At 44.0% G+C, this 27,416-nt stretch overlaps 1 protein-coding gene across 1 annotated transcript in view; it reads left to right on the top strand.

The window, feature by feature from the left end:
* Positions 1 to 27,416, top strand: part of LOC126088424 (uncharacterized) — a 471,147-nt gene that overhangs the window by 395,496 nt on the left and 48,235 nt on the right. Inside the window, exons 3-5 of the mRNA XM_049906567.1 lie at positions 8,789 to 8,884; positions 24,232 to 24,374; positions 25,118 to 25,317. Of these exons, the coding sequence (XP_049762524.1) occupies positions 8,807 to 8,884; positions 24,232 to 24,374; positions 25,118 to 25,317 (421 nt within the window). The 5' untranslated portion in view covers positions 8,789 to 8,806. The remainder of the gene's footprint in view (positions 1 to 8,788; positions 8,885 to 24,231; positions 24,375 to 25,117; positions 25,318 to 27,416) is intronic.

Below are 27,416 nucleotides of genomic sequence, written 5' to 3'. Positions count from 1 at the left end.
TCCAGCATCTCTACGATCGTCTCCATGGGAGAATAGTAGCCTGCATTGCTGCGAAAGGTGGATATACACTGTACTAGTGCCGACATTGTGCATGCTCTGTTGCTTGTGTCTATGTGCCTGTGGTTCTGTCAGTGTGATCATGTGATGTATCTGACCCCAGGAATGTGTCAATAAAGTTTCCCCTTCCTGGGACAATGAATTCACGGTGTTCTTATTTCAATTTCCAGGAGTGTATATGGCGTAGTGCTTCGGCAACTCACGACCAAATTATCAAGTTTCAACCTAACCTGGACCATGAAAACTACCGATCAGCCAGCTACAACGAATAAGACTTCAGGCAGGCATCCAGTATCGCATTAGTCACAATATTTACTTTCGAAGATGTACACTTCAGTTTATATGTGTCGTTTTTTCATATAATAAATAAAACTCAACAACTGTTCCATAGAGAGAAGTTGTGAAATCAGATTACAATTACACACATTCAGTTGCATTTTATAACGATAAAAAGCCTGCTAACTCAAATTTCGTGTTGCTTGAAACTCAACTTTTATAGTTAAAATAAAATGTGGTTCACAAAGAAAAATTTATCTTCTGCTGTATATGTTCTGGAAAACGAAAGATGGATGGAACAGCATCATCTTTCAGCTTCCTGCGATTTACGTAATTTTCAAGGAAACAACTTTCTTCAAAATGATCGGAACATATAAAATGGTATTCTGTCGGTCGGAAATCTTGCCGCCGGCCAGAGTGGCCGTGCGTTTCTAGGCGCTACAGTCTGGAGCCGAGCGACCGCTACGGTCGCAGGTTCGAATCCTGCCACGGGCATGGATGTGTGTGATGTCCTTAGGTTAGTTAGGTTTAATTAGTTCTAAGTTCTAGGCGACTTATGACCTCAGAAGTTAAGTGCTCAGAGCCATTTGGAAATCTTGCCTCCTGACAGCGTGTAACCATTTTTGTAACAGCTGTGGTTTTGAGAAAGGAAACCTGCAAATATATGCACAGACAATTATGCTAATACCGTTACAAAAACATTTACTAAGCAAGTGCACTGACATACAAAACAAAATATCCACATACCTGTGAAATGTAATATTCGTTCCTTTCTCGAATTTATTTGTGCAATTAATCGCTGCACAACTCTTCACCATTGTACTTCTTTTGATTGGAACGTACAGACAGTAGAATTACGAGTAACAAATACTGTATGTACGCCCCAACAAATATACAACGTTGAATCAGGGTCTTCATAAGCAACAGTACTACACAACACATCAGACTACAACCACTATAATGGCGTCCAGCCGAAGGTTCAAATTATCCCGCGACTGCAGCGCCATCAGTGAGTCTAGTTATTTTTTACAAGGTCTTTGCTCCAAGGCCTTGATGGCTATTGGAGTACAGTACACTCAACATGGTGATCTTCGAACTACGCACGTACTCCGCTAGCTGTGACTCGTTGCATTGTCTCGCTGGTAGATGCCACCGCGCCGAGGAAAAAACAAATTGCATCTAGGGGTGGACATGGTCCCAAGGATATATGCATTGATTGTGTCTTCCAGAATGACGAGATCGCCCAGGAAATGCCACGAAATCATTCCCCAGACCATAACGCTCCGAAGATTATTGCAGTATTTTTGCTTCCAGACGTCTCACTCCGTACAAGCGAACGGCCACCTGAACCGATGGAGGATAAAAATCATTCACCTGAAAAGGTCACTTGTTGTTACTCAGTGGACGTCCACTTGCGGCAAATGGCGTGCAAATTCCGGTCTATATCGTCCATGAACAGCAATATGCACGGCTGCATGAACCTAGTCGCCTGTTGCAGAACCCCATACGCCGGAACGTCCACTGAACGGTCGTTGAGAAGACGCTGTTGTTAGCCCCCTGGTTCAGCTACGCAGTAAGTTGCTCAACACTTGCACGTGTGTTCGCCGGCAGACATCTCTGCAGTCGTCATTCACCACTGTGATCCGTGGCTCGTGGTGCACCACAGATCCCTCGGCGCCGGTTTTGGATAGCGCCATTTTTCCGTACACGGTTTTCTTTACCTACAGCGGCACGTGAACTGTTTACAACGTTTGCCGTTCCGGAAATGCTTCACCCTTGGGCGTAAAGCCAATGATCGTGCCCTTTTCGACGTCAAATACATCGGTCTGTTCTGCATTACGACGACGACGACAATATTGTTTTCCGCATCCCTCTCCTCCGACACGCTTTACATACACTCATGCTCATAAATTAAGGATAATTGCAGAATGTGGTGCCACACAACGTGGCAGTACACAAAACTGGCGCAAATAGCGTAGACACATAGGGAACTCACATGATACAGATTTGTAAGTCCACGGTATTGGTGATAAGATGAGAAAACCGTCCCGAAACAGATATGCTACAAAAAGCCACTGTTTACTGCGCATGTACCCCGACATCAATATGCGATATGATCACCATGCACACGTACACAGGCTGCACAACGGGTTGGCATACTCTGGATCAGGTGGTCGAGCAGCTGCTGGGGTATAGCCTCCCACTCTTGCACCAGTGCCTGTCGGAGCTCTTGAAGTGTCATAGGGGTTTGAAGACGTGCAGCGATACGTCAACCGAGAGCATCCCAGACGTGCTCGATGGGGTTTAGGTCTGGAGAACAGACAGGCCACTCCATTCGCCTGATATCTTTAGTTTCAAGATACTCCACCACGATGGCAGCTCGGTGCGGCAGTGCGTTATCATCCATCAGGAGGAAGGTGGGACCCACTGCACCCCTGAAAAGGCGGACATACTAATGCAAAATGACGTCCCGATACACCTGACATGTTTCAGTTCCTCTGTCAAAGACATGCAGGGGTGTACGTGCACCAATCATAATCCCACCCCACACCGTCAAACGACGATCTCCATACAGGTTCCTTTCAAGGACATTAAGGGGTTGGTATCTGGTTCCTGGTTCACACCAGATGAAAACCCGGCGAGAATCACTGTTCAGACTACACCTGGACTCGTCTCGTGAACATAAGCTAGAACCACTGTTCCAATGACCATGTACTGTGTCTTGACACAAGGTTTTACAGGCTCTCCTGTGACCAGGGATCAGTGGAATGCACCTTGAACGTCTCTGAGCGAATAAACCATGTCTGTTCAGTCGCCTGTAGATTGTGTGTCTGGAGACAACTGGCTGCGGTAAGGTCCCGAGCAGAGCTACCTGCAGTACTTCGTGGCCGTGTGCGGGCACTAATGGTGAGATATCGGTCTTCTTGTGGTGTTGTACAATGTGGACGTCCCGTACTGTAGCGCCTTGACACGTTTCCTGTCTGCTGGAATCGTTGTCATAATCTTGAGATCGCAATGTGTGGCACACGGAGGGCCCGTGCTACGACCTGCTGTGTTTGACCAGCCTCCAGTCGCTCTAGTATTCTACCCCTCGTAACGTCATCAATATGTGTTCTTTGAGCCATTTTCAACACACAGTCACCATTAGCACGTCTGAAAACGTCTGCACACGTACTCGCTACACCGTACTCTGACATGCACCAACACACCTCTGCGCATGTTGACTGCTGCCAGAGCCACCGTGCGACGACCGCATGTGAAATGTACCGTATGGCCATACCCCGAGGTGATTTAAACCCGCAAACCGCCCACCAGAGCGTTGTTTCACCATGTATCAGCATTAGCCTTAATTTGTGAGCATGAGTGTACTCTCCTCTGCTAGTGCTGCCACCTGCCGTCTGAGTGGTTATTGTCCGTTGATGTCGAACAATTGGGGTGGTCATATTAATGTGACTGGACTGTCTTGTACAAGGGACAGCAGAGGAAAAGAACTCGTGGGTCAACCATTTTTGAAATATGTCCACACTGAAAATACTTCTATAGGTTCCCTGTTGGTGGTAGTCTCTGTTAATACTCCTCAAGCCACTGTTGAGTGCGTGGTAAATCGTACCAATATTTTCAGTTTACTTTCCTTGCTCATTCGCGTATAGAACGAGGAAAAATATAATTGTCCTTACCCCTCTGTACACACCCTGGCCTCATTTTTTTTCCATGACTCCTACGCGAGATATCTGTTCGTAGCAACGTAATGGCCGCATAATTGTCTCCGAATACAGTTTCTCAAAATTTTTCCAACAGGGTTTCGCAAGAACTACGTCGTCTTTCTTCCGAGGATTCCCGAGCTTTTCTGTTACACTTTCGTATTGCCCACACCGACCTCTTTACGAGGGTAGCCGCGCGAGCCTGAATTCGTTCGATGTCTGTTGTCATAACTACGTGATAAGTACTCCAAACTCTGGATATGGTCGCTCTATCATCGCGTGTGCGCTTACCTTCACAAATGCATCGCACTTTTCCAGAGCCTCTTCAAGAAATCTAAGTCTTCAGTTCGCCGTCTCTAGTAATGGTCGTCCCATTTCAGATTGCTTTTTATACGATGTGACGCGCTACAGATGTTATCCAACAATCCTGTTATCGGACACCGCGCGATTCTCTCTCTTCGGTATAGGCATTACCTTAAATTTATCCACATTAAAGAGAGCTGTCATTTACTATACCAATTCGAAATTTTGGCCATGTGTTTTTGCGATTCGTTGCGGTCCTCGAACGACGGTACGTACACTATGTGATCAAAAATATCTGGACACCTGGCTGAAAATGACTTAAAAAGTTCTTGGCGCCCTCCATCGGTAATGCTGGTATTAAATATGGTGTTGGCCCACCCGAAGGCTTTATGACAGCTTCCAGTCTCACAGGTACACGTTCAGTCAGGTGCTGGAAGGTTTCATGGGGAATGGCAGCCCATTCCTCACGGAGTGCTGCACTTTGGAGAGGTATCAATGTCGGTCGGTGAGGCCTGGCACGAAGTCTGCGTTCTAAAACAACCCAGAGGTGTTCTATAGGATTCAGGTCAGGGCTCTGTGCAGGCCAGTCCGTTACAGGAATGTTATTGTCGTGTAACCACTCCACCACAGGCCGTGCTTATGAACAGGTGCTCGATAGTGTTGAAAGATGCAATCGCCATCTCTGAATTGCTCTCCAACAGTGGGAAGCAGGAAGGTACTTAAAACATCAATATAGGCCTGTGCTGTGATAGTACCACGCAAAACAACAAGCGGTGCAAGCCTCCTCCATGAAAAACACGACCACACCATAACACCACCGCCTCCGAATTTTACTGTTGGCAGTACACACGCTGGCAGATGACGTTCTCCGGGCATTCGCCATAACCACACCCTGGCAGCGGATCCCCACATTATGTACCGTGATTAGTCTCTCCACACAACGTTTTTCCACTGTTTAATCTCCAATGTTTACGCTCCTTTCACCAAGAAAGGCGTCGTTTGACATTTACCAACGTCATAGCCGCCCAACTGTCATAGTACTTGCAGTGGATCCTGATGCAATTTGGAATTCCTGTGTGATGGTCTGGACAGATGTCTGTCTATTACACATTACGACCCTCTTCAACTGTCGGCGGTTTCTGTCAGTCCGGTCTAAGGTGCTGCAGTCATGGACTGTGCGGCTGGTCCCGGCGGAGGTTCGAGTCCTCCCTCGGGCATGGGTATGTGTGTGTGTGTGTGTGTGTGTGTGTGTGTGTGTGTGTGTGTGTGTGTGTGTTGTCCTTGGGATAATTTAGGTTAAGTAGTGTGTAAGCTTAGGGACTGATGACCTTAGCAGTTAAGTCCCATAAGATTTCACACACATTTGAACATTTTTTCTGTCAGTCAACAGACGAGGTCATCCTGTACGCTTTTGTGCTGTACGTGTCCCTTCACGTTTCCACTTCGCTATCGCATCGGAAACATTGGACCTAGGGATGTTTAGGAGTTTGGAAATCTCGCGTACAGACGCATGACACAAGTGACACCCAATCACCTGACCACGTTCGAAGTCCGTGAGTTCCGCGGTGGACTCCATTCTGCTCTCTCACGATATCTAATGATTAATGAGGTCACTAATATGGAGTACCTGGCAGCAGGTGGCAGCACAATGCACCTAATTTGAAAAACATAAGTTTTTGGGGGTGTCCGGATACTTTTGATCACATTGTGTACCTTTACACAACTTATCGTCAGCGAAAAATTTTACTGTTGTGTTCATCATGTCTGATAAATCGTTTATGTTTAATGTGAACATTGGATGTCCTGTTAAGCTTCTTTGGGGCACTCCTGCCTTGCCTGTGGAACATTCTCCTTACAGTTTAACGTGCAAGGTTCTATTATTCAAATATTGCTCGAGCCAATCACCTATTTGCTAAGATACTCCCTATGATCTTATCATGATCAGTTGTCGACGATGAGGTACAGTGTCTACGAAAATTTAGGAAGACGAATCTACTTGTTGATGCCCGTCTCTATTATCTGCAAGATATCGGGTATGAATAAAGCTAGCTGTTTGTCGCGTGTGATTATCTCTGAATCCGTGCTGTGTTTCCGCAGCAACGTCGTAATTGCTGAAACATTCTGTATTCTAATCTCGAAGTCTGTACGATAAGTGCCTAGGAGTAATGGACCACCCCACGGGGGAAAACTTTAGTTTGAAATAAAATGTTTGCTGACGCTTCCTAGACCAGGCGTCGTTCTATTGAGTTTGCCGCATCCCGGGGCGACGAGATTTCACCGAACACCAGGGCCTACTAACTAGATGTCCAGGTGTGCTGCATCTGCATCCTACTTACCCTAACAAAGTGATCGCGATTCTGAAAAAAAAGAGCCTTACGAATAAATGTCTCTAATCAGAGAAAGATATTTGAAACCTCGGCCTACCGCCTTTCAACGGAACAGATGACTCGCTTACAGACGACACACATTGCTTGCGAACACAGCAGAGTGCCTACGGCGATCGCATCATGTCGCTTTATTCATTTCTGACAAGGGAACCTCCCCATCGCACCCCCCTCAGATTTAGTTATAAGTTGGCACAGTGGATAGGCCCTGAAAAACTGAATACAGATCAATCGACAAAACAGGAAGAAGTTGTGTGGAACTATGAAAAAATAAGCAAAATATACAAACTGAGTAGTCCATGTGCAAGACAGGCAACATCTTAGGGTAGTGTGAGCTGAGGAGCGCCGTGGTCCCATGGTTCAGCGTGAGCAGCTGCGGAACTAGAGGTCCTTGTTTCAAGTCTTCCCTCGAGTGAAAAGTTTAATTTTTTATTTTCAGTTTATGTGACATACTCTTATGTTTTCATTACTTTTTTTGGGAGTGATTATCACATCCACAAGAAAACCTAAATCGGGCAAGGTAGAAGAATCTTTTTACCCATTCGCCAAGTGTACAAGTTAGGTGGGTCGACAACATATTCCTGTTATGTGACGCACATGCCGTCAACAGTGTCGTATAGAATATATCAGACGTGTTTTCCTGTGGAGGAATCGGTTGGCCTATGACCTTGCAATCATATGTTTTCGGTTCCCATTGGAGAGGCACGTCCTTTCGTGTACTAATCGCACGGTTTTGCGGTGCGTTCGCAAAACACAGACAGTAAACTTATTACAGTGAACAGAGACTTCAATGAACTAACAGGCAGATCATAACTTTGCGAAAATAAAGTAAGTATACTTTTCACTCGAGGGAAGACTTGAATCCAGGACCTCTCGTTCCGCAGTTGCTCACGCTAACCACGGGACCACGGCGCTCCTGAGCTCACTTTGTCCTTGATGTTGCCTGTCTTGCGCATGGACTACTCAGTTTGTATATTTTGCTTATTTTTTCATAGTTCCACACAACTTCTTCCTGTTTTCTCGATTGATCTGTGTTCAGTTTTTCGAGGCCTATCCACTGTGCCAACTTATAACTAAATCTGAGGGGGGTGCGATGGGGAGGTTCCCTTGTGAGCGCACAGTGAGCACGTAAAGACACCTAGAAAATAGTGTCTCCTGTCACGTATGAGTGCCTCCTGAGAGATTTCGCACGATTTCATGCAGTCCACGCGGCGTAACTGTCATGCACTTCCTTCTTCATGACAATTCTCGGCCGCACACTTCAGGTGCAGTATGGAAGCTCCTGCAGCGTTTTCGATTGAAAGTGTTTAGTCCCCCAACATACAACCTTCACTTGGCCCTCTCTGATTTTTATCCCTCCTCACACGAGTCGCTGGCGATGAAGAACACATTTTGGCACACATAATAAACTGCCCATCAGCGTAGGGAACCGTCAGAGAGCACAGGCGATTGCCTTCTTTGACGAGGGTATTGGAAATTTGGTACAGTACTACGATACACCGAGCGAGGTGGCACAGTTGATAGCACAATGAACACACATTGGGGAGGATGGCGGTTCAAACCTACGTCCGGGCACCCTGATGTAGGTTTTCTGCGATTTTTCTAAATCGCTTCAGGCAAATGCCGGGATGGTTGAAAGGCCACGGCCGACTTCCTTCCCTAATCCGATGGGAGCGATGACCTCGCTCTTTGGTCCCCTCCGCCAAATCAACCGACCAACTACTACGACAGATGTCTCGTGCGGCGACTATTTAGAGAAGTAACTGGAAGATGTTGATAATTGTCGCAAATGAAAACATTTTTGGTTTTCACTGTGGTTTCTATTTCGCGACCGATGGGGCCTTACTTTCCGAATAGCTCTCGCATGAAAGGCGCCTAGCGTTGCTGTGAAGGGTCGGCAAACATTTTGTCTCTAACAAATATTGTTCTCCATGGCGTGACCTATTGCCCCTGGCAGTTTGTCGCAAAGATTTTGAAACAACCTATATACTCTAGGATGCTGCAACAGACAAACCTCCCAATACCAGCAGCATGCTGCTTAGCTGATGGGTGTGCTTTGTGTTACAGGAGGGAGCGCCAGCCGCCATGTCCTCGGAGCTGAGCGGCTTCCTGGAGGTGAAGGTGCCATCGCGCGTCCGCAAGAGGGGTCTCACTCCTTGGAAGGTACAGTAGAGTAAACTGTAAGACTGCTAAAGATAGTAATATGGGGGGTGGACTGTCAGGACTTGGGTGGACTGTCAGGACTTGGGTGGACTGTCAGGACTGGTGTATAGAGCAGACGAGAGAGAGTACATTGACATCAGGACATAGTTTGATCATGTTCCATCGATCACATTCACAATAAAAGTTATGGGAACAAGCTACACTTACAGTCTGCTTTAGTGCATGAAATAATACGAGGGTAAGTTCATTATTACCCGCAAAGTAGTTATAAAATTGTATTGTAATCAAATAGGAAACTTACAAGAACATCATTTTTCGACATAGTCTCCTTGCGTTTCAACGTACTTGGTCCATCGTTGTACGAGCTTCATGATGCCCCCATAAAAGAAGGTTGTCGGTTGAGCTGCGTACCAGGAATGCACCGCTTCTTTCACTGCTTCGACCGAGGCAAATCGACGGCCCCTTAATGCCTGCTTGAGTGGACCAAACAAGTGGTAGTCAGAAGGGGCAAGATCGGGACTACATCTACATCTACATCCATACTCCGCAAGCCACCTGACCGTGTTTGGCGGAGGGTACCTTGAGTACCTCTATCGGTTCTCCCTTCTATTCCAGTCTCGTATTGTTCGTGGAAAGAAGGATTGTCGGTATGCCTCTGTGTGGGCTCTAATCTCTCTGATTTTATCCTCATGGTCTCTTCGCGAGATATACGTAAGAGGGAGCAATATACTGCTTGACTCTTCGGTGAAGGTATGTTCTCGAAACTTTGACAAAAGCCCGTACCGAGCTACTGAGCGTCTCTCCTGCAGAGTCTTCCACTGGAGTTTATCTATCATCTCCGTAACGCTTTCGCGATTACTAAATGATCCTGTAACGAAGCGCGCTGCTCTCCGTTGGATCTTCTCTATATCTTCTATCAACCCTATCTGGTACGGATCCCACACTGCTGAGCAGTATTCAAGCAGTGGGCGAACAAGCGTACTGTAACCTACTTCCTTTGTTTTGGGATTGCATTTCCTTAGGATTCTTCCAATGAATCTCAGTCTGGCATCTGCTTTACCGATGATCAACATTATATGATCATTCCATTTTAAATCACTCCTAATGCGTACTATATGGAGGATGATCCACTACTTAAAATTTGAGTTTCTGGAGCATTTCAGCAGTGTGGGCAGCAGTATGCGGACGGGCATTGTCGTACAACGTAACACATTTTGACAGAAATCCTCGGCGTTTGCTTCGAATTGCAGGCTTTAGCCTGGCAGTAAGCATCTCACTGTAACGTACACCTTTTATTGTTGTGCCCCTTTCCCCATAATGTTCCACTGGATTTTTCCATTCCATGCTCTAACGTTTACTGTCCGGCTCGTAATGATGGATCCATGTTTCGTCACAGTAATGATTCTGTCTAAGAAGTTGTCCCCTTCGTTACCATAGCGATCTAAATGTTTCTTGCAGATGTCCAAGCAACTGTGTAAGTTGTTTTGGGACCCATCTTGCACAAACTTCATGAAACCCAAGTCTGTTGTGGAAGATTTCGTAGGCAGAACCGTGACTAATTTGCAGACTATGCGCCACTTCGTCAATAGTTAATCGCCTGTCTAAGAGTGTCATTTCACGTGAACGCTCAATGGTTTTCTTCATTTGTGGCTGTAAACGGTCGTCCGGCTCCTTCATCGTGTGTAACGCTTGTGTGACCATTTCGGAATTTTTCAATTCATTCGTAGACACTCTATTTTGGCAAAACACTGTTCACGTACTGTACCGAAAGCCTTCGATGAATTTCGGCCCCTGATACAACTTCCGACTACAAAAAACGGATCACTGAATGTTGCTCTTCTTTGGTGCAAATAGACGGCGGAGCAGCCATGATTAACAGCACGGCAGCGATAACGAAACTAACCTAGCAGCTTGAAGATTGCAAGAATATACCAACAAATAAAAAAGCATGCGTCATCAATGTAAAACTACAGTTCTACCAAAATAAACAAAAATATAACTAAATTGCGGAAAATAATTGACTTACCCTCGTAATTATTATCAGTTTATTTTCATCGAGTAAATACCAGTATAGAAGCAGTTCTTCAAAGAATCGAACTCCCATGTATAAAACAGCTTCAGACGTCTGATTCCATTATAATGAGATAACGTGCTAAATATTTGACGCTATGCATTTTAGCGAGAAAAAGTTTAGGAAAGGTTTGAAACTATGCATAAAGTTTGTTGGAAGTCACTATGTGATCTCAGTATCAGACGCTGGATAAGTATAGTCTGAGAAATTCGCGCCACTTCAAGAAAAAGAGAGTTTTTGACGCGTCTTTGTGTTTATGGCGTCATATCTTCTGAACTACGTGTCGTATAATGATACGATTTTGCAGATACATTCAGTATACGTGTATACGGCCTGAAAAATGAGTTGCTAATAGTGTGTGTTGTAAAGAACTAATAAATTGAAACGTCATGTCTGATGCTGAAATTTTACTGCGAGCAAAAATGTAAAAAGCAATAAACTTCTTCCCTTTCAGCATTTTGTGGGGGTGAAAGAGAGAGAAATTTTCGTAAAGGTTGGAAATTGTGTGTAAAGTTTCATAGAACACGCTAAATGATCTCATTTACGATGAATATAGTCTCAGTAATTTACAAGGTGTGATTTTGCCCCAAGAAATAGACACAGTTTCTGTCTGTAATGCTTTACTTCCTGAGTTAAGATCAAATTTTTGTTGCCCAAGGAAGCTGTTAGACAGCACCTGTGACTGGGAGTTGATTACCGTGCACCGGAGGTTAGTCGTTTAGTAATTTAAATTGTTGCTATTACTGCTATCATTTCATACTTCCACCGCCTGTCAGTATTTCACAGATAAGTGAGTTGTTCAAAGGGCACCCCCACATTGGTAGAATAAGTTAAAAGACTGCATCTAGCGGCAACAGCCAGTAAAACCAGGACAGTGTCTACTATTAACACGCTACTGCTTAACTGTCTCTCAAGGAGACTGTTACTGAATCAGCGTAAGTTGATTCCTGACAATTGCAGTTTGCTGGGTGCGGCAGCTTCACTGACCTACTTCAGCGAATAACGTAATGCTATTTTGTAGTTTTGTCATAGCTCTTGAGACGGCTACTGTTTCCGCCTGCAGCTGTAGCGGCTACGCACTTGAAAGCTGGCAACAGTGCTGCAAGATGCCAGGCACCTTCTGACGCAGTCTCCATTATAGCTCGCATTTTGGCAAGCTCTGCTGCGTGCACTTGTTACCGCTGCGAGGTTCGCGTTAACTTTATGCCTATCAGCACACCAGAAAAAAAAAAAATTGTCACCCACAGGAGATACCATGCAAAAATCGTAGGATGCCTATGGTTTTGGTAGTGGCCTTAATTTGGCGAGGAAGTAAGTCTATAAGTTTCTTCAGGAATGCCACGCACAGCTAACTAGATCGCATACAGCAACCAAATTTTGGGATACTGATTGCTAAGTTTACCTGCTGTTCCATATGTTTCCAGATATTCTCTTTGGGATTGAGATCAGATGGTTTAGCGGGCCAGTCGAGGTTGAATGGACTGCCCGTGTCTTCGTCAAATCAGAAACATATACATGCTGCTCAGAACACTGCCTTTGTTTTTGGAAGATGACAGTGTCTGCAGAATACTCGCCATGGAAATGTAGAAGAAAGGGCAACATTTCGTCACAGAGAATGTTGAAATAAATACCCTAGTTCGTCATCCTCACTGCGCTGTTTCCATACAAGCAACTGGCACGAACATACCGCTTCGTCGAAACAATTTCGCAAGCATTGAAGAATCACATGACTCCCTGCTACTAGATCTACAGTGCTCCAAAGCGGCCAGTGCGCTTTTGTTTCTGGGTGGCTAATGCAGGGTGTTTCAGATGTTCAAATGTGTGTGAAATCTTATGGGACTTAACTGCTAAGGTCATCAGTTCCTAAGCTTACACACTACTTAACCTAAATTATCCTAAGGACAAACACACACTATGAAACGTCCCCTTAGAACAATTGTACACGACTGTGCTTAAACTGACACACAATATTTTTATCGCAACGCAATCTGACTTTCAAAAATCCCTGCAAAAGAATGGCCCTGACTAACATTAATCTATACCTTTCACAAATCACTTACCTCACCAAAAATCTCCGTTACTCGAACTACTGCAATACAGCGAGCGCCACTACTGCCAGCTAAACAAAAGATTCAAACTACGGAAGGCACTAACTACTGATAGTCTTAGCAAATGAAAGATTCTAATAGGGAACAAACAATGTATTTACCTCAATATTCATAATATATACAGCAGTTCATGACATTTTTCAAAACTCCGCCATCTCTCTCCCCACATCCACCACTGCTGGCGGCTCACCTCCAACTGCCCAACGCTACGCGATGTTCACATCCAGCTGCCGCTGCCCAACACTACAATGGCAGACAACAATGCAAACTAGCTACAGACTGCACACAGCACAGCCAGTGATTTTCATACAGAGCGCTACGTAACGTTGCCAATAAGAAAACATAAACAGCCTACTTAAATAAAGAAAACATAAACAGCCTACTTACAACACACCCATGCCCGAGGGAGGACTCTAACCTCTGCCGGGAGGCAGGGTGTTTATAAACTAGTTATACAAAAGTAACTTTCAATTGTGAAAAAGGAAACTAACTTACAGAAATGTTTGATACGGCACTGAGTGCAGTATATCTTAAAGTTTCATTTATAAATGTTCAATGTGGCTAGCTTTCGTAACACGACAAATGTCTGACTGGCCGACCTGAGCCGGTGTCATATATGACACAGCCAGTTTCGCTGAAACGATTGTACCAGTTAGTCTTTGAGGTGGTCGCTTGCGATATTTAGTCCTCGACTGCCTCGGAACTGTGGTAGCGGATGTGGATTCATAAAATTACACTGTGCACCATTATACGAGGGGCGTTTGAAAAGTCCGTGCAAAGTCCGAGAGACGGCTCCACAGGCGCCTTTGGAAAGAATGCACACCAAGTTTCAGCCATATTGGTCAATTTCTTTGTGTTTGGCATTCGTGTGAGTCAAGGATGTCGAGAGATCGTAAAAAAAAATGGACGAAAGAGAATTTCGTGTGGTGATTAAACATTACTTTATGAAAGGCAAAACGCCTCAGGAGACTAAAGAGAAGCTTGATAAACATTATGGAGTCTCTGCACCTTCGATTAGAACAGATTATAAGTGGTTTTAAAATTTTCGGAGTGGCCATATGGGCACAAGTGATGCTGAACGTTCTGGACGCCCTGTGGAGGTTACGATTCCAGATATCATTGATAAAAACCATGATATAGTGATGGATGGTAGAAGAGATTGCTAGTGCTGTGGGCATTTCGAATGAACGGGTACATAATGTTTTGCACAAACATTTGGACATGAGAAAGCTATTCGCAAGACGGGTTCCGCGATTGCTCACGCTTGACCAAAAACGGAATCGTGTGAAGTGTTGCAAGGATGGTTTGCAGCTGTTCAGGAAGAATCCGCAAGACTTTAAACGTCGTTTCGTCCATGTGGATAAATCATGGATACATTACTATACTCCTGAGACCAAACAACAATTTAAACAATGGGTTACCAAGGGAGAATCTGCACCAAAAAAGGCGAAGACCATTCCTTTGGCCGCAAAGATTATGGCGACTGTCTTTTGGGATTCGCAAGGGATAATCCTCATAGACCATCTGGAAAAGGGCAAAACTATTACAGGTGCATATTGTTAATCGTTATTGGACCGTTTGAAAGCAGAGCTACAAGAAAAACGCAGGCGATTAGACCACAAAAAAAGTCCTTTTCCATCACGAAATGTACCAGCACACACCTCAGTAGTTGGTGGTCGCAAAATTATTGGAGCCGGCCGGAGTGGCCGAGCGGTTCTATGCGCTACAGTCTGGAACCGCGCGACCGCTACTGCCGCGGGCAGTAGTTCTAGGTCCTAGGGGACTGATGACCTGGGAAGTTAAGTCCCTTAGTGCTCAGAGCCATTTGAACCAATTATTGGAAATAGGATTCCAACTCGTTTCACATCCCCCCTATTCTCCTGACTTGGCTCCCTCAGGATACTGTTGTTCCCCAATTTGAAGAAATGGCTGGCGGGATTTTATTCAAACTAGGAGGTGATTGCAGCAACTAATAGCTGTTTTGCAGACTTGGACAATTGCTATTATTCGGAAGGGGTCAACAAATTAGAACAGTGTTGGACGAAGTGTAAAAGACTAAAAGGAGACTATGTCGAAAAATGAAAAAGATTTACCCCAAATACGTAAGTAGTTTTTATTTTTGCACGGACTTTTCCAACGCCCCTCGTACGGCCTCATGATGACTGTTGGAATAAACTCATTCGTGCATGTCACCTAGCGGGGACGTTGGGAACTAATAGTGCTAGGCAGCAATAGAACTTGAAGACATGCTGCATTCAGTGCCGCATTAAACATTTCTTTAAACTGCTTACCTTTTTCTGGATTACAGGTTATTTTTGTATAGATAATTTGAAAATACCCTGTATTTTGTCAGGTGTAGAATAAACTTGCGCTGCCTTACTATTACTAGGGGTCAGTATCAAGTTCTTTACTGGCACACGATACTGAAACTGAATTTTACGTTAAATCGGTTTTTAAATGATCATACCTTCTGTATCAGTGGTATTAAACATCAAAATGCTGTTAGGACGTTACCATTTGTAACCCTCGGAGGCTGTTGCAGAGATAATGTGTTTGCCCATAGGCTAACAGTACTGCGATCTACAGCGGCATTCCCGTGCACTTTCTTCAATGTCTTGTGAATTTTTGTCACTGTCACTGTGACAAAAATTCACAAGACATTGAAGAAAGTGCACGAGAATGCCGCTGTCTCGTTCTCACAACTATCTCGTTCCCACAACAGAGGAAAGCTCCAACAGCGCGTTGCTACAGACATACCTCAAGTGCAGCAGACATCCTGACGAAGTGATACGACAGCGCGACTTGAGGAAACAGGTTGAACTAAATTTGAATACTAGCGGGAAGAATGCTGCTATGACTTCCGTGAATAGCAAATACGCAGGAAAAAAGGTTAGCTTTTTCAACACATGTTGCGCATTTCTTTTTGAGTGGCTCTCGTATATACGAGGAAAGGATAAGAGAGTTTGGCTCTGAGCACTATGCGACTTAACTTCTGAGGTCATCAGTCGCCTAGAACTTAGAACTAATTAAACCTAACTAACCTAAGGACATCACACACATCCATGCCCGAGGCAGGATTCGAACCTGCGACCGGAGCGGTGGCTCGGCGATAGGAGAGTTTAAAGTGCGTACAGATGCGCGTAGCAATTTTCCACCCGCCCCTTAGTGCATTGACTAATGGAACTGGACAAAAAGTAGCTGATGTTCCTAAGAAATACCCTCCGCCATTCACTGTTGAGTGGCCTGCTGAGAATACGCGCAGGTGAAGGTGCCCCGTCAAGCTGGGAGCGAGTACCGCCTGGGTGGTGAGCAGGTTTGTATCGACTGACCAGCTGCCAGCGGAATGTGTGGCCGAGGTCAGTCGCCGTCCGCTTCGGTTCGGAGATACGTCCGATCCACAGGCGCGCGTGTTATTGGCAGCGCCTGGGCATCTGGCGGCGCGCCCGTGTATCTCCCTATCCGGGGCAGGATGCCCATCTACTGATGGAAAAACGCCGCACTGCAGTTGCGCTGTGTACTGACTTTACATTTTACCGCCACTAACATGCACTCCGCTGTGCTCCACAATATTACCCGGATACTTACCGTGTCCCTGTACTACAAGGCGCATCTAATAAAAAGAAACTTCGGAGGAAGTCGTGGTGAAACGAAGAAACCAAACATAGCTTCGCGTTGTTAACAATTCCAGCTATTCTTGCCCAGCTGCTACTGCAGTGCTGTCTATATCATAAATTAAAATATTCATTATTCGTCTTTTGCAGTTGCATTTTATAGGCCTACTAGCTGAGAAACCTGGCTTTACCTGAATTTTATTTATTCCAACCTTCCATTAGTCCGCCTCCTCTTCCCTCTATCCATTTTCTCCGTCCCTCTCGTTGTCTGTCCATTTCTTCGTCCTCCCTTCTCTCCATGTTATCACACTCACCGCAATAGCAGTTTACTGACTTCCTACAGTATTTCTTTTCTGCTTGTAAATACGGTGTATACCAAGTTAGATTGAAATCTTTCCAGGAGTACAGGATAAGCTTCTTACTCTAGGGTATGCTCGCATACACTTATGTCAAATATATCATGTCAAATATATTTCGTACGTATTTCACAGGTATTTGTACACATGTGTATAACGAATTTCACCCTGCAGTTCCATTTTCACGCAGCTTAATGTTTATGACGACGTATCTCCTGAACTATGTGCTGTACAATCGTATAATTTTGCAGTTACACCAGTGGTGTATATATGCGAAATATTTTGTGAACAGAGTTAGTAGCAACGAAGTAATAAATTAAAGCGTCATCCATGATGCGGCAGTTTTTTCTCGCATCTTAGTATTTGACGTCATATCTCCGTAACTCTGTGTCGTAAAATGATGCAATTTTTCTGGTACATTCAGTGGAATATGTCAATACTGTCTGCAAAAGAGCCAAGAATACAATCAGTAGCAAGAAAGTAATAAATTAAAACACCATGCTTTATGTGGCAGTTTTACTGAGTGAATAGTGAAAATGTAGTAAGAGATAAAATTCTTCCTTTTCATCATTTTATGGGGATACTCAGCGAAAAAAATCTTCGTAAATGTTTAAAATTATTGGTAAAGTTGGAAGTGTCTAAGTTCTCTTATTCTCAAGTACTGGATGAGTAAAGCATGTGGTTTCGGGCGTCGCCGGCCGCACTACTTTTCCACCCATACGCCTTTGATAGGAGGGTGGCTCTTACCACAACAGTGATTCTTTCCAGACACTATATGATACGTCTTTTGGCACGAGCCCAGCGTTTCAGGAGATGATGTTGAACGAACATACATACATACATACATACATACATATATTTCTATAATTTGTATGGATTTGTTTATTAACGTAACATGTTTCACCTATTTTCAGCGTATTTTATTTAGTGACCTATTACCTTAGTAATTATTTGCTCTATGGAGGATTTTCTTTTGGAGGAAAAATTTGAGGTTAGAGTTTGGCGTTCCGTCGATGATGGTGTCGTTAGAACGGAGCACGAAGTCGCATCACGAAGGAAATTGGCTGTATCCATTTCAGACTAACCCAGCAGTCATTTTCCTTATGCGATATGGAGAAAGAATGGGAAACCAAAATCTGGATGGTAGGACGGGGATTTGTTCCCAGTTCCATCCCAGTACGAGTCAGGTGTCTCACCACTGCACCGCATTTCAGAGTATATGTTCTCTTTAGTTTTTAACTTCAGATATGCCGAACTGCGTAGCAGCACACTTAGATTAAGTCATTATTTCTGTTATAAGAAGTAGTCAGTTTAATGAAAACGAGACAGGTGAAAAAAAGTGAGCGAACTGTTCATTATTTGAAAAGTAATCGCCATAACTGTTAAATACACTGACCGGCACGAAAAATGTAACACTTTTTTTTTTCTTACAAAAACTGTAATTTATTTTAAATTTGTGACACTTTTATGACACTAAACCACTATCGTATAATGGAATATTTTGGCACGGTCCCATCTAAATATCCAGCATTGGAAAAGGAAAGACGATTATAAACGAATTTTACAAATTAAGCCAAGGAAATTTTGAGTACGCTCATAAAGATAATGCATGTCTGTTTTGATGTTACGAACTTCACACTTTACTTCACATATCTTCGAAACGATTGAGGAGACCTCCGTTCGCATCATAAAAAGCGTGTATCGCCACCTCTTGCACCAGTGATGCCATTCAACCTTTGAGGCATGTTCCTGATTAACGTGGTAATGTCTTGTTGATGAATCATCCCCCATCCTTCCAGGAGGATGTTCCGTAGGTCCTTAGGGTCTCTGAATGATGCTGACAGGCTCTTCTCCCTAGCCGGTCCCAAACATGCTAAGTAGGATTCAAATCAGGGTTTCGAGCAGGCCAGCCCGTAGCATGAACCCTTGTTCATACGAGAACTCTTGCGCAGTTCTCGCAACATGAGGGCGTGCATCGCCATGCAATATTGTAAAATCATCAGCAATAAATGGAGCAAAAGGAACAACATGCCACAGAAGGATTTCCTCCACATACCGATGTGCGGTAAGGCTCCCGCGCTCGTGAAGACCAGATCCGTTCTTGCAGCTGTTTTGATTCCTGTCCAGTACTAGATCTACACCTATACTCTGCAAAACACTTTGAGGTGCACGGCAGGGCGTACATTCCATTGCACCAGTTACTAGATTTTCTTCCTGTTCCATTCACGCATTGAGAGCGGGAAGAGCGACTGTTTGAATGCCTCTATGCGTGCAGTAATTATTCTAATCTTATCCTGACGATCCCAATGTGAGCGATACGTAGGGGCTTGTAATATATTCCTAGAGTAATCATTTAACGTTGGTTCTTGAAACTTTGTTAATAGACGTTCTCGGGATAGACGTAAACTACCTTCAACAGTCTTACAGTTCAGTTCCTTCAGTACCTCTGTGACACTCTGTCACGTATCAGACAAATCCGTGACCATTTGTGCTGGCCTTCTCTGTATACGTTCAATATCCCCTGTCAGCCTTATTTTGTACCGGCCCCAAACACTTCAGCAATATTCTAGAACCGACGCACGAGTAATTTGTAAGCAATCTCCATTGTAGACCAATAAACCGAAGTCTACCACCTACTTTATCCACAGCTGAGGCTATGTGATTATTCCATTTCATATCCCTACAAAGTGTTACACATAAGTATTTGTATGAGCTGACCAATTCCAATAGTGACTCATTGATGTTATAATCAGAGGATACTACGTTAGCCGGCCGGAGTGGCCGTGCGGTTCTAGGCGCTACAGTCTGGAGCCGAGCGACCGCTCCGGTCGCAGGTTCGAATCCTGCCTCGGGCATGGATGTGTGTGATGTTCTTAGGTTAATTAGTTTTAATTAGTTCTAAGTTCTAGGCGACTGATGACCTCAGAAGTTAAGTATAATAGTGCTCAGAGCCATTTGAACCATTTGATACTACGTTTTTTTTTTTTTTCGTTTTGTGAAGTGCACAATTTTAAATTTCTGAACATTTAAAGCAAGTTGGTCGCCAGTCTTCGCACCACTTTGAAATGTTATCGAGATCTGATTGACTATTTATGCAGCTTCATTCAGACATTACTTCACCATAGATTACATAACTGCTTCATCTTCAAGAAGTCAGTGGTTCCTAATGCTGTGGAAGACACCGTACAAGAAATTTTTGCTTTGAAACAAAAATCTCCACTTGTGTTGCAGTTTGGTTCAAGTGGTTCAAATGACTCTGAGCACTATGGGACTTAACATCTATGGTCATCAGTCCCCTAGAACTTAAAACTACTTAAACCTAACTAACCTAAAGACAGCACACAACACCCAGCCATCACGAGGCAGAGAAAATCGCTGACCCCGCCGGGAATCGAACCCGGGAACCCGTGTTGCAGTTTTGGCGGAATCCTATTCCCCAGTGATATGAGAAGTGTGAAAACAATTCACTGCAGATACAATCATTTAGTTCCTATCCCTATACCAGACATCTTATTCTTTTTTTTCCCCAGTGAAATGTCATCAGTGATGAGTTTTGAGTAATACTCAACTTTTGTTGACATGTTAAAATTCGCTTCTGTTGCCAAAAAACAGCAGAGTTTAGGAAGATTCATCTGACTGACAATATAATGCAGTTGAAATTGCGACGGAATCATGACACGGTACATTATTAAACTAGCAACTGAGGACAAGATTGGTCAATCAGTTTACGAAAATCCCATGCTTGGTACAAAAATAAAAATAAACATGTAATTTTTTTACTTTATTGTAAAAATTCACAGCAACAATCAATGACCTTTAAAAATTTATTTTTCCATTGAAAAAATATGATTACTTTGCATACGCGGTAGATTAGAAAGTTTTGCATGTTGACTGTACGGCAAAATACTCTCTTTGCATGCTACCATTTGCCAAAATCTCGTTTCAATATCTCAAACCGTCTGGGAGACAGCATGCGCATTCCACACCCACAGCTGAACGACTGGATCGGCTTGGTAAACATATCACTAACTGCAACGAAGCGCTGTGGGGTTAGAACCACCTAGCCACCATAAGGGTGGTGACGTAGAAGTGTTACTCGGGAATCACTTTGAGTCATTATTTGTATAAAAGTACTGTAGGAATAAGATACCCAGACTGATGCTGGTGTTAGGGTTAGGGATGGGGCTAAGAAGGTGTGTCATGTAAAAAGTTGGAAAACGGCCTATTGATATCTCTTTCTTGTGTTTAGTTGAGTTGAATACTTGAACAAGTGACAGATTGGGCATCATACTTCCTTTTTTAATGTGACTACCAGGACGCGAGAATGAGCCCCGCAGCGAGCCAATGATTTTGTCAGCGTATTTTGGGATCATTGATCATGCCTCACGGCAGATACATTTGCGTTATCTGGAGGCGAATGTTGTAAAACAGCGGAGAAACAATCGGTCTCCTCAGGATTTCAGATGAAACAGCTAAAGGCTACAGGACAAATGTGAGGATGTAGAGGCGCATATCACTAGGGTTAAGATAGATACTGCCTACAGGAAAATTAAAGAGACCTTTGGAGAAAAGAGAACCACTTGCCTGAATATCAAGAGCTCAGATGGAAGCCCAATTCTAAGCAAAGAAGGAAAAGCAGAAAGGTGGAAGGAGTATATAGAGAGTCTATACAAGGGCGATGTTCTTGAGGACAATATTATAGAAATGGAAGAGAGTGTAGATGAAGATGAAATGGGAGATACGATACTGCGTGAAGAGTTTGACAGAGCACTGAAAGACCTGAGTCGAAACAAGGCCCCGGGAGTAGACAACATTCCATTAGAACTACTGACAGCCTTGGGAGAGCCAGGCCTAATAAAACTCTACCATCCAGTGAGAAAGATGTATGAGACAGACGAAATACCCTCAGACTTCAAGAAGAATATAATAATTCCAATCCCAAAGAAAGCTGCCCAGATGTGAAAATTACCGAACTATCAGTTTAATAAGCCACGGCTGCAAAATACTAACACGAATTCTTTACAGACGAATGGAAGCCGACGACATTGTAATTCTGTCAGAGACAGCAAAGGAGTTGGAAGAGCAGCTGAACGGAATGGACAGTGTCTTGAAAGGAGTTTATAAGATGAACATCAACAAAAGCAAAACGAGGATAATGGAATGTAGTCGAATTAAATCGCTGCGGGAATTAGATTAGGAAATGAGACGCTTAAAGTAGTAAATGAGTTTTGCTATTTGGGGAGCAAAATAACTGATGATGGTTGAAGTAGAGAGGATATAAAATGTAGACTGGCAATGGCAAGGAAAGCATTTCTGAAGAAGAGAAATTTGTTAACATCGAGTATAGATTTGTCAGGAAGTCGTTTTTGAAAGTATTTGTATGGAGTGTAGCCATGTATGGAAGTGAAACGTGGACGATAAATAGTTTAGACAAGAAGAGAATAGAAGCTTTCGAAATGTGGTGCTACAGAAGAATGCTGAAGATTAGATGGGTGGATCACCGGTTGGTAGGGCATATTTTGAGGCATCAAGGGATCACCAATTTAGTATTGGAGGGCAGGCAGCGTGGAGGGTAAAAATCGTAGAGGGAGACCATGACATGAATACACTAAACAGATTCAGAAGGATGTAGGTTGTAGTAGGTACTGGGAGATGAAGCAGCTTGCACAGGATAGAGTAGCATGGAGAGCTGCATCAAACCAGTCTCTGGACTGAAGACCACAACAACAACGTGTGTGAAATATGTTAAATATTTGTGGAATGTATGTGTCAGATTTATGTGACATGCGTACACGGGTGAAGCTGTGGGTAAAACGATAGAAAGAGTGTCTCAAAAAGAACGCCGGATTTGAAAGGCCCGTTACTTTGATTCATTGTTGTTGGCAACGTTGCTTTTGTATGTTTTGTTATCAGTGGTCATTGAAGTTTTGTTTTGATACTGTGCTTCTGTTTTCCAGGTTAGTGTTTGTGGATCATCGGCATAGAAATATACAGTGCGGAACAGCGAGTGTTGATTGTGGAAACTCACTTTATGAATGGTGAAAGTTTTCGCAGAAACTGTTCAAAAATTCCATACTGTTCTTGCACACGACAGTACACTAGCTGAATCCACTGTCCGTATATGATCAAGAAATCTGAAGGAAGGGAAAAAACCGGTTCAACAGCAGACATCAAAAGCCCTGGATGCCCTTAAAGTGGCCGCATAGAGGCAAACAATAATGCTGTGCGTGATACTGTTATTGTGAGTCCGGGAAAAATCATACCGTCGCCATGCTAATCACATGTGCATGTGCCCAGAAACAGTGCACAGAATCTTTAAAAAAAAATTTGCACTTATACACCTTTACAGAGTTTAGTTAGCACATGAGTTCGCAGCTCGTGGTCTCGCGGCCGCGTACTCGCTTCACGAGTACGGGGTCCCGGGTTCGATTCCCGGCGGGGTAAGGGATTTTCGCCTGCCTCAAGATGACTGGGTGTTTGTTTTGTCCTCTTCATTTCATCATCATTCCTGCAAGTGGCGAGTTTGGACTGAGCAAAGGTTGGGAATTTGTACGGTCGCTGAAAACCGCGCAGTTGAGCGCCCCACAAACCAGAAATCATCATCATTAAACCAGCGAATCATGGAAATGAGCATTTTCTCAAATGAAGCTCACTTTCATTTAAACGGCGTTGTGGACAAGCATAATTGCCAGATATGGAGATGAGAGAACCCGAGAGTAATTCACGAAAAAGGCATGCATCGTCAACTAGTTACGGTGTGGTGTTAGGGGATCTTGTCATGGGTTCATTTCCTTGCGTGGAACACACATCTTCTCGAGATAGATTTAAAGATCTCTCAATGTTTTCTTCCCATTGTTTAAGTTCTTCGCTTAGTTTGAGTGGGGGCTTAATCGCCCCCCCCCCCATAATTAGTCGCAACACAAACTAGAAATTCGACGTGTCCTTACCGAACGATCACTTCTAGTGCCGGTGGGGGGTGGGTGAGGTCAAATGTTTGGTATTGTGTTTTACTCTTAAACAACATATCTCTTGACGAGAATGGTGTGTTCAGTTTGCTTCTTTCGAATAAGAAAATTAGATTTATAGTAGTTTCTTTTTGAGGCCTCCTATGTTGTAAAATAATTTATCTCAGAATTTAACAGAAGCGGTAATTATTACGAAACTAACACCGCAGTAGTAAAAATTTTGATATGACCCGCAGGCGTGGCGGCGGCAGTGGTGCGAAGCGCGGCCGGCGGCTGAGGAAGGCGCCGTTGAGCTGCAGTTCTCCGCGACGCCGGGAGGTGGCAGCACCAACACAGTGCACATCCCGCACGGAGTCGTGCTCTGCCGCTCCGAGTCCCGGTAAGGCCTCGGTCTGCATGCTGTATGGTTTCGCACTGTTTGACATTCCAGCAGTCTAGCAGCTTGCGGTAGTCTGTGGCATTGCATACGCCTTTCATTGGATTAAAATGGAATGTAGGAAGAAGTGTAATACTCCCATGTTGCCTGTTTAGAATGAAGTACCTCACCCTGTACTATTTTGATACAATTGCCAGTGAATAATCATTCTTTCAAGTATTCATTTTATAAATATCTTAGTCACTGTCATCTCCTGTGTCATTTCTCTAGCATCTCTATCGGTATTTTGCCTTCTCCTCCTCCTCTTCCTATCCTCATCGATCTTTTCTTCACCTCTTCCTCCTCCTCCTCCTCTCTTAATCGATCTTTTCCTGCTCTCCTTCTCCTCTCCGTCTCATCAGTCTTTTTCAACTTCTCGGTCTTTTTCCTCCCCTCCTCCTCGGTCTTTTTCCTTCCCTCCTCCTCGGTGTTTTTCTTCCCCTCCTCCTCGGTCTTTTTCCTCCCCTGCTCCTCGGTCTTCCTCTCCTCCTCCTCCTCCCCCTCCCCCTTGATGTTTTTCTTCTCTTCTTCCTGCTCCTCCTCCTTCTCAATCTTTCCTCCTTCACCATTCTCGATGCCTTTTCCCTCTTGAAGTTCTGTTTATCCTGAGAAGTGTGCGCGCTCACATTGTGTTTTTGTTTGATAAGTTTAATGGAATAGCAGAGGTGTAAGACAGAAACCTCTAGCACATTCTTGCTGTTGGGCAGGTCCCGCCAGTTCGCGTTTGGTGTGTACGAGCAGCCGCAGGTGGAGGGCCGTTCACACTCTCAGTCCCAGGGCCTGGGTGTGGGTGTGGGTGTGGGCACACCGCGGCGACCGTCGCTCTTCCTGGCCACCCCAAACGAGGCCGAGACGCAGACCTGGATGGCGCACATCCGTGCGCTGCTTGCCAGGGGGCGCCCGCTGCGTAAGTACTCAGTAGATCCTCTCATCTTCTATACACTCGCATAGCTATCACCACGCACCGTGCACGGCATGGATCCTACGCCACATCAAGTCGCTCTGTTGTAACAGTACAGGGGTTGGACAACAGTACATAAACACCGTGAGAAATGCATGCTTGAACATAAATGCAGATGCTAGCCAAGGCTGCAGTTTGCGCTGTACATTTGACCACAAAGGGCACTTGCACGCTGTAATTGTCGTTGTGGTCAGAACAGTATTCTTTGTAGTTGTCAGTGAATGATGTCGGAGTTATGTGACTTTGAACGTGGACAGATTATTGGTGCTCATATGGTGGATGCTTCCTTAACTGAGATAGCTGAAGTGTTTATTGTTTCAAGAGGCACCTGTAAGATTCTACATAAATTTTGCGAAAGCACTTGCTACCCTACTAACAGCAGTTTATCGTATGTTGCCGGAGCAACGAAGGGTGCCTAATGACTGGACAAAAGTGCAGGTTATTCGTGTTTCCAAGAAAGGACAGATTCACTCAATTATAAGCATATATCGCTGACTACTAACTATTCTAGAGTTACGGAACGTGTTTCATGCCCATGTATTGCGACGTTTTTGGAGAACGAAAATCTCATTTATCAAAATCAACATGGGTTTTGAACCAGAGATCCACGATGCTGTAGACGTCAAAGCACAGGTTGGTACCGTGTTCCTAGAGTTCAGGAAGACATTTGACACCGTCTCTCACTGCCATTTAGTGAGAAAAATACGAGCTTACAGAGTATCAGACCCGATTTGCTACTTCCTTGCAGGGAGAACTCGCTCTTAACAGAACAAAAGACAAATGTAAAGATAATTTCAGGAGTAGCCCAAGAAACTGTGATGGGAACGTTACCGTTTTCAGTATGTATAAATTGTCTAGTAGAAAATGTGGGAAGGTCCGTAATTCTATTTGCAGACGTGGTTGACTACAAGAAGGTAGCAACACCAGAAGAATGTAGTGAATTTACGAAAAACCTGCAGAGAACTGATGAATAGTGTGTGGACTGGCAGTTAACCCCGAATGTAAATAAACGTAACATATTGTGCCTATATAGGAGAAGAAGTCCACTACTGTAAAACTACATCATTGATGAGAAATTACTGGAAACTGTATCTACCATATCTAGGAGTAATGATCCTACATGACAAATAGTAGGAAAAGCAGATTCTAGACTGAGATTCATAAGGAGAACCTTAAGGAAATGTTACTCATCCACAAAAGAAGTGGTTTATAAGACACTTGTTCAACTGATTCTTGACTATTGCTCACCACTCTGGGACCATTACTAGGGTGGACTGATAGAAGATGTAGAGAAGATCCAATGAAGAGCAGTGTGTTTCCTCACAGGGTTGATTCATTGGCACAAGAGCATATGGAGATGATCAGCAAACTCCAGAGTGGTTTACTATTTAAATTCTGAGAGAGTACATTCGAGGAAGAGTTGGACAACATATTACATCCTGCCATGTACGTCTCATGAAATGGCCCCAACGAGAAAATTAAAGAAATGAGGAATTAGAGATAATACCAGCAATCATTCTTACAATGTGCCATTCAGGAATGGAATAGGTAAAAGGGGATCAGATGGTGGTACCATAAGTACTCTCTGCCACATACCACCAGGTGGTTTTCTCTGTCTTGATTTCGCAGTGTTGTACTGAAGATTTATACTGCGTACAGAGAAAAGTGCAAAAACATCACCTGCTAAGTCACAACATGGGCGAAAGGTTTTGTTGAGGGGTCGTGACAGACGATCATTGAAGAAGATTATGATGAAAAACAAGAGGAACACAGCTGCAAAGGTCACTGCACAACTGAATGTTGGATTAGCAAACCCTGTCAGCTCCAAAATAACATGAAGGGAGCTCCATAAGCTGGGAATTGCAAGGTGATTTGGAATTCGAAAACCCCTCACCAGTGATGCAAATGCCCATGACAGGAAAACTTGATGCCGAAACTATAAAATCTTGCCTATCTAGCAATGAAAGTAAATCATTTGGTCAGGTGAGTCTAGTTTCAGTCTGTTATGGCTGAGAGTATGTCCTCAGAGTGAAACATGACGGGGG

Source organism: Schistocerca cancellata, chromosome 6, assembly GCF_023864275.1.
Source record: "Schistocerca cancellata isolate TAMUIC-IGC-003103 chromosome 6, iqSchCanc2.1, whole genome shotgun sequence".
NCBI classification, from domain to species: Eukaryota; Metazoa; Arthropoda; class Insecta; order Orthoptera; family Acrididae; genus Schistocerca; species Schistocerca cancellata.
The sequence above is the reverse complement of the archived record's forward strand: the minus strand, read 5'-3'. Positions and strand labels throughout refer to the sequence as shown.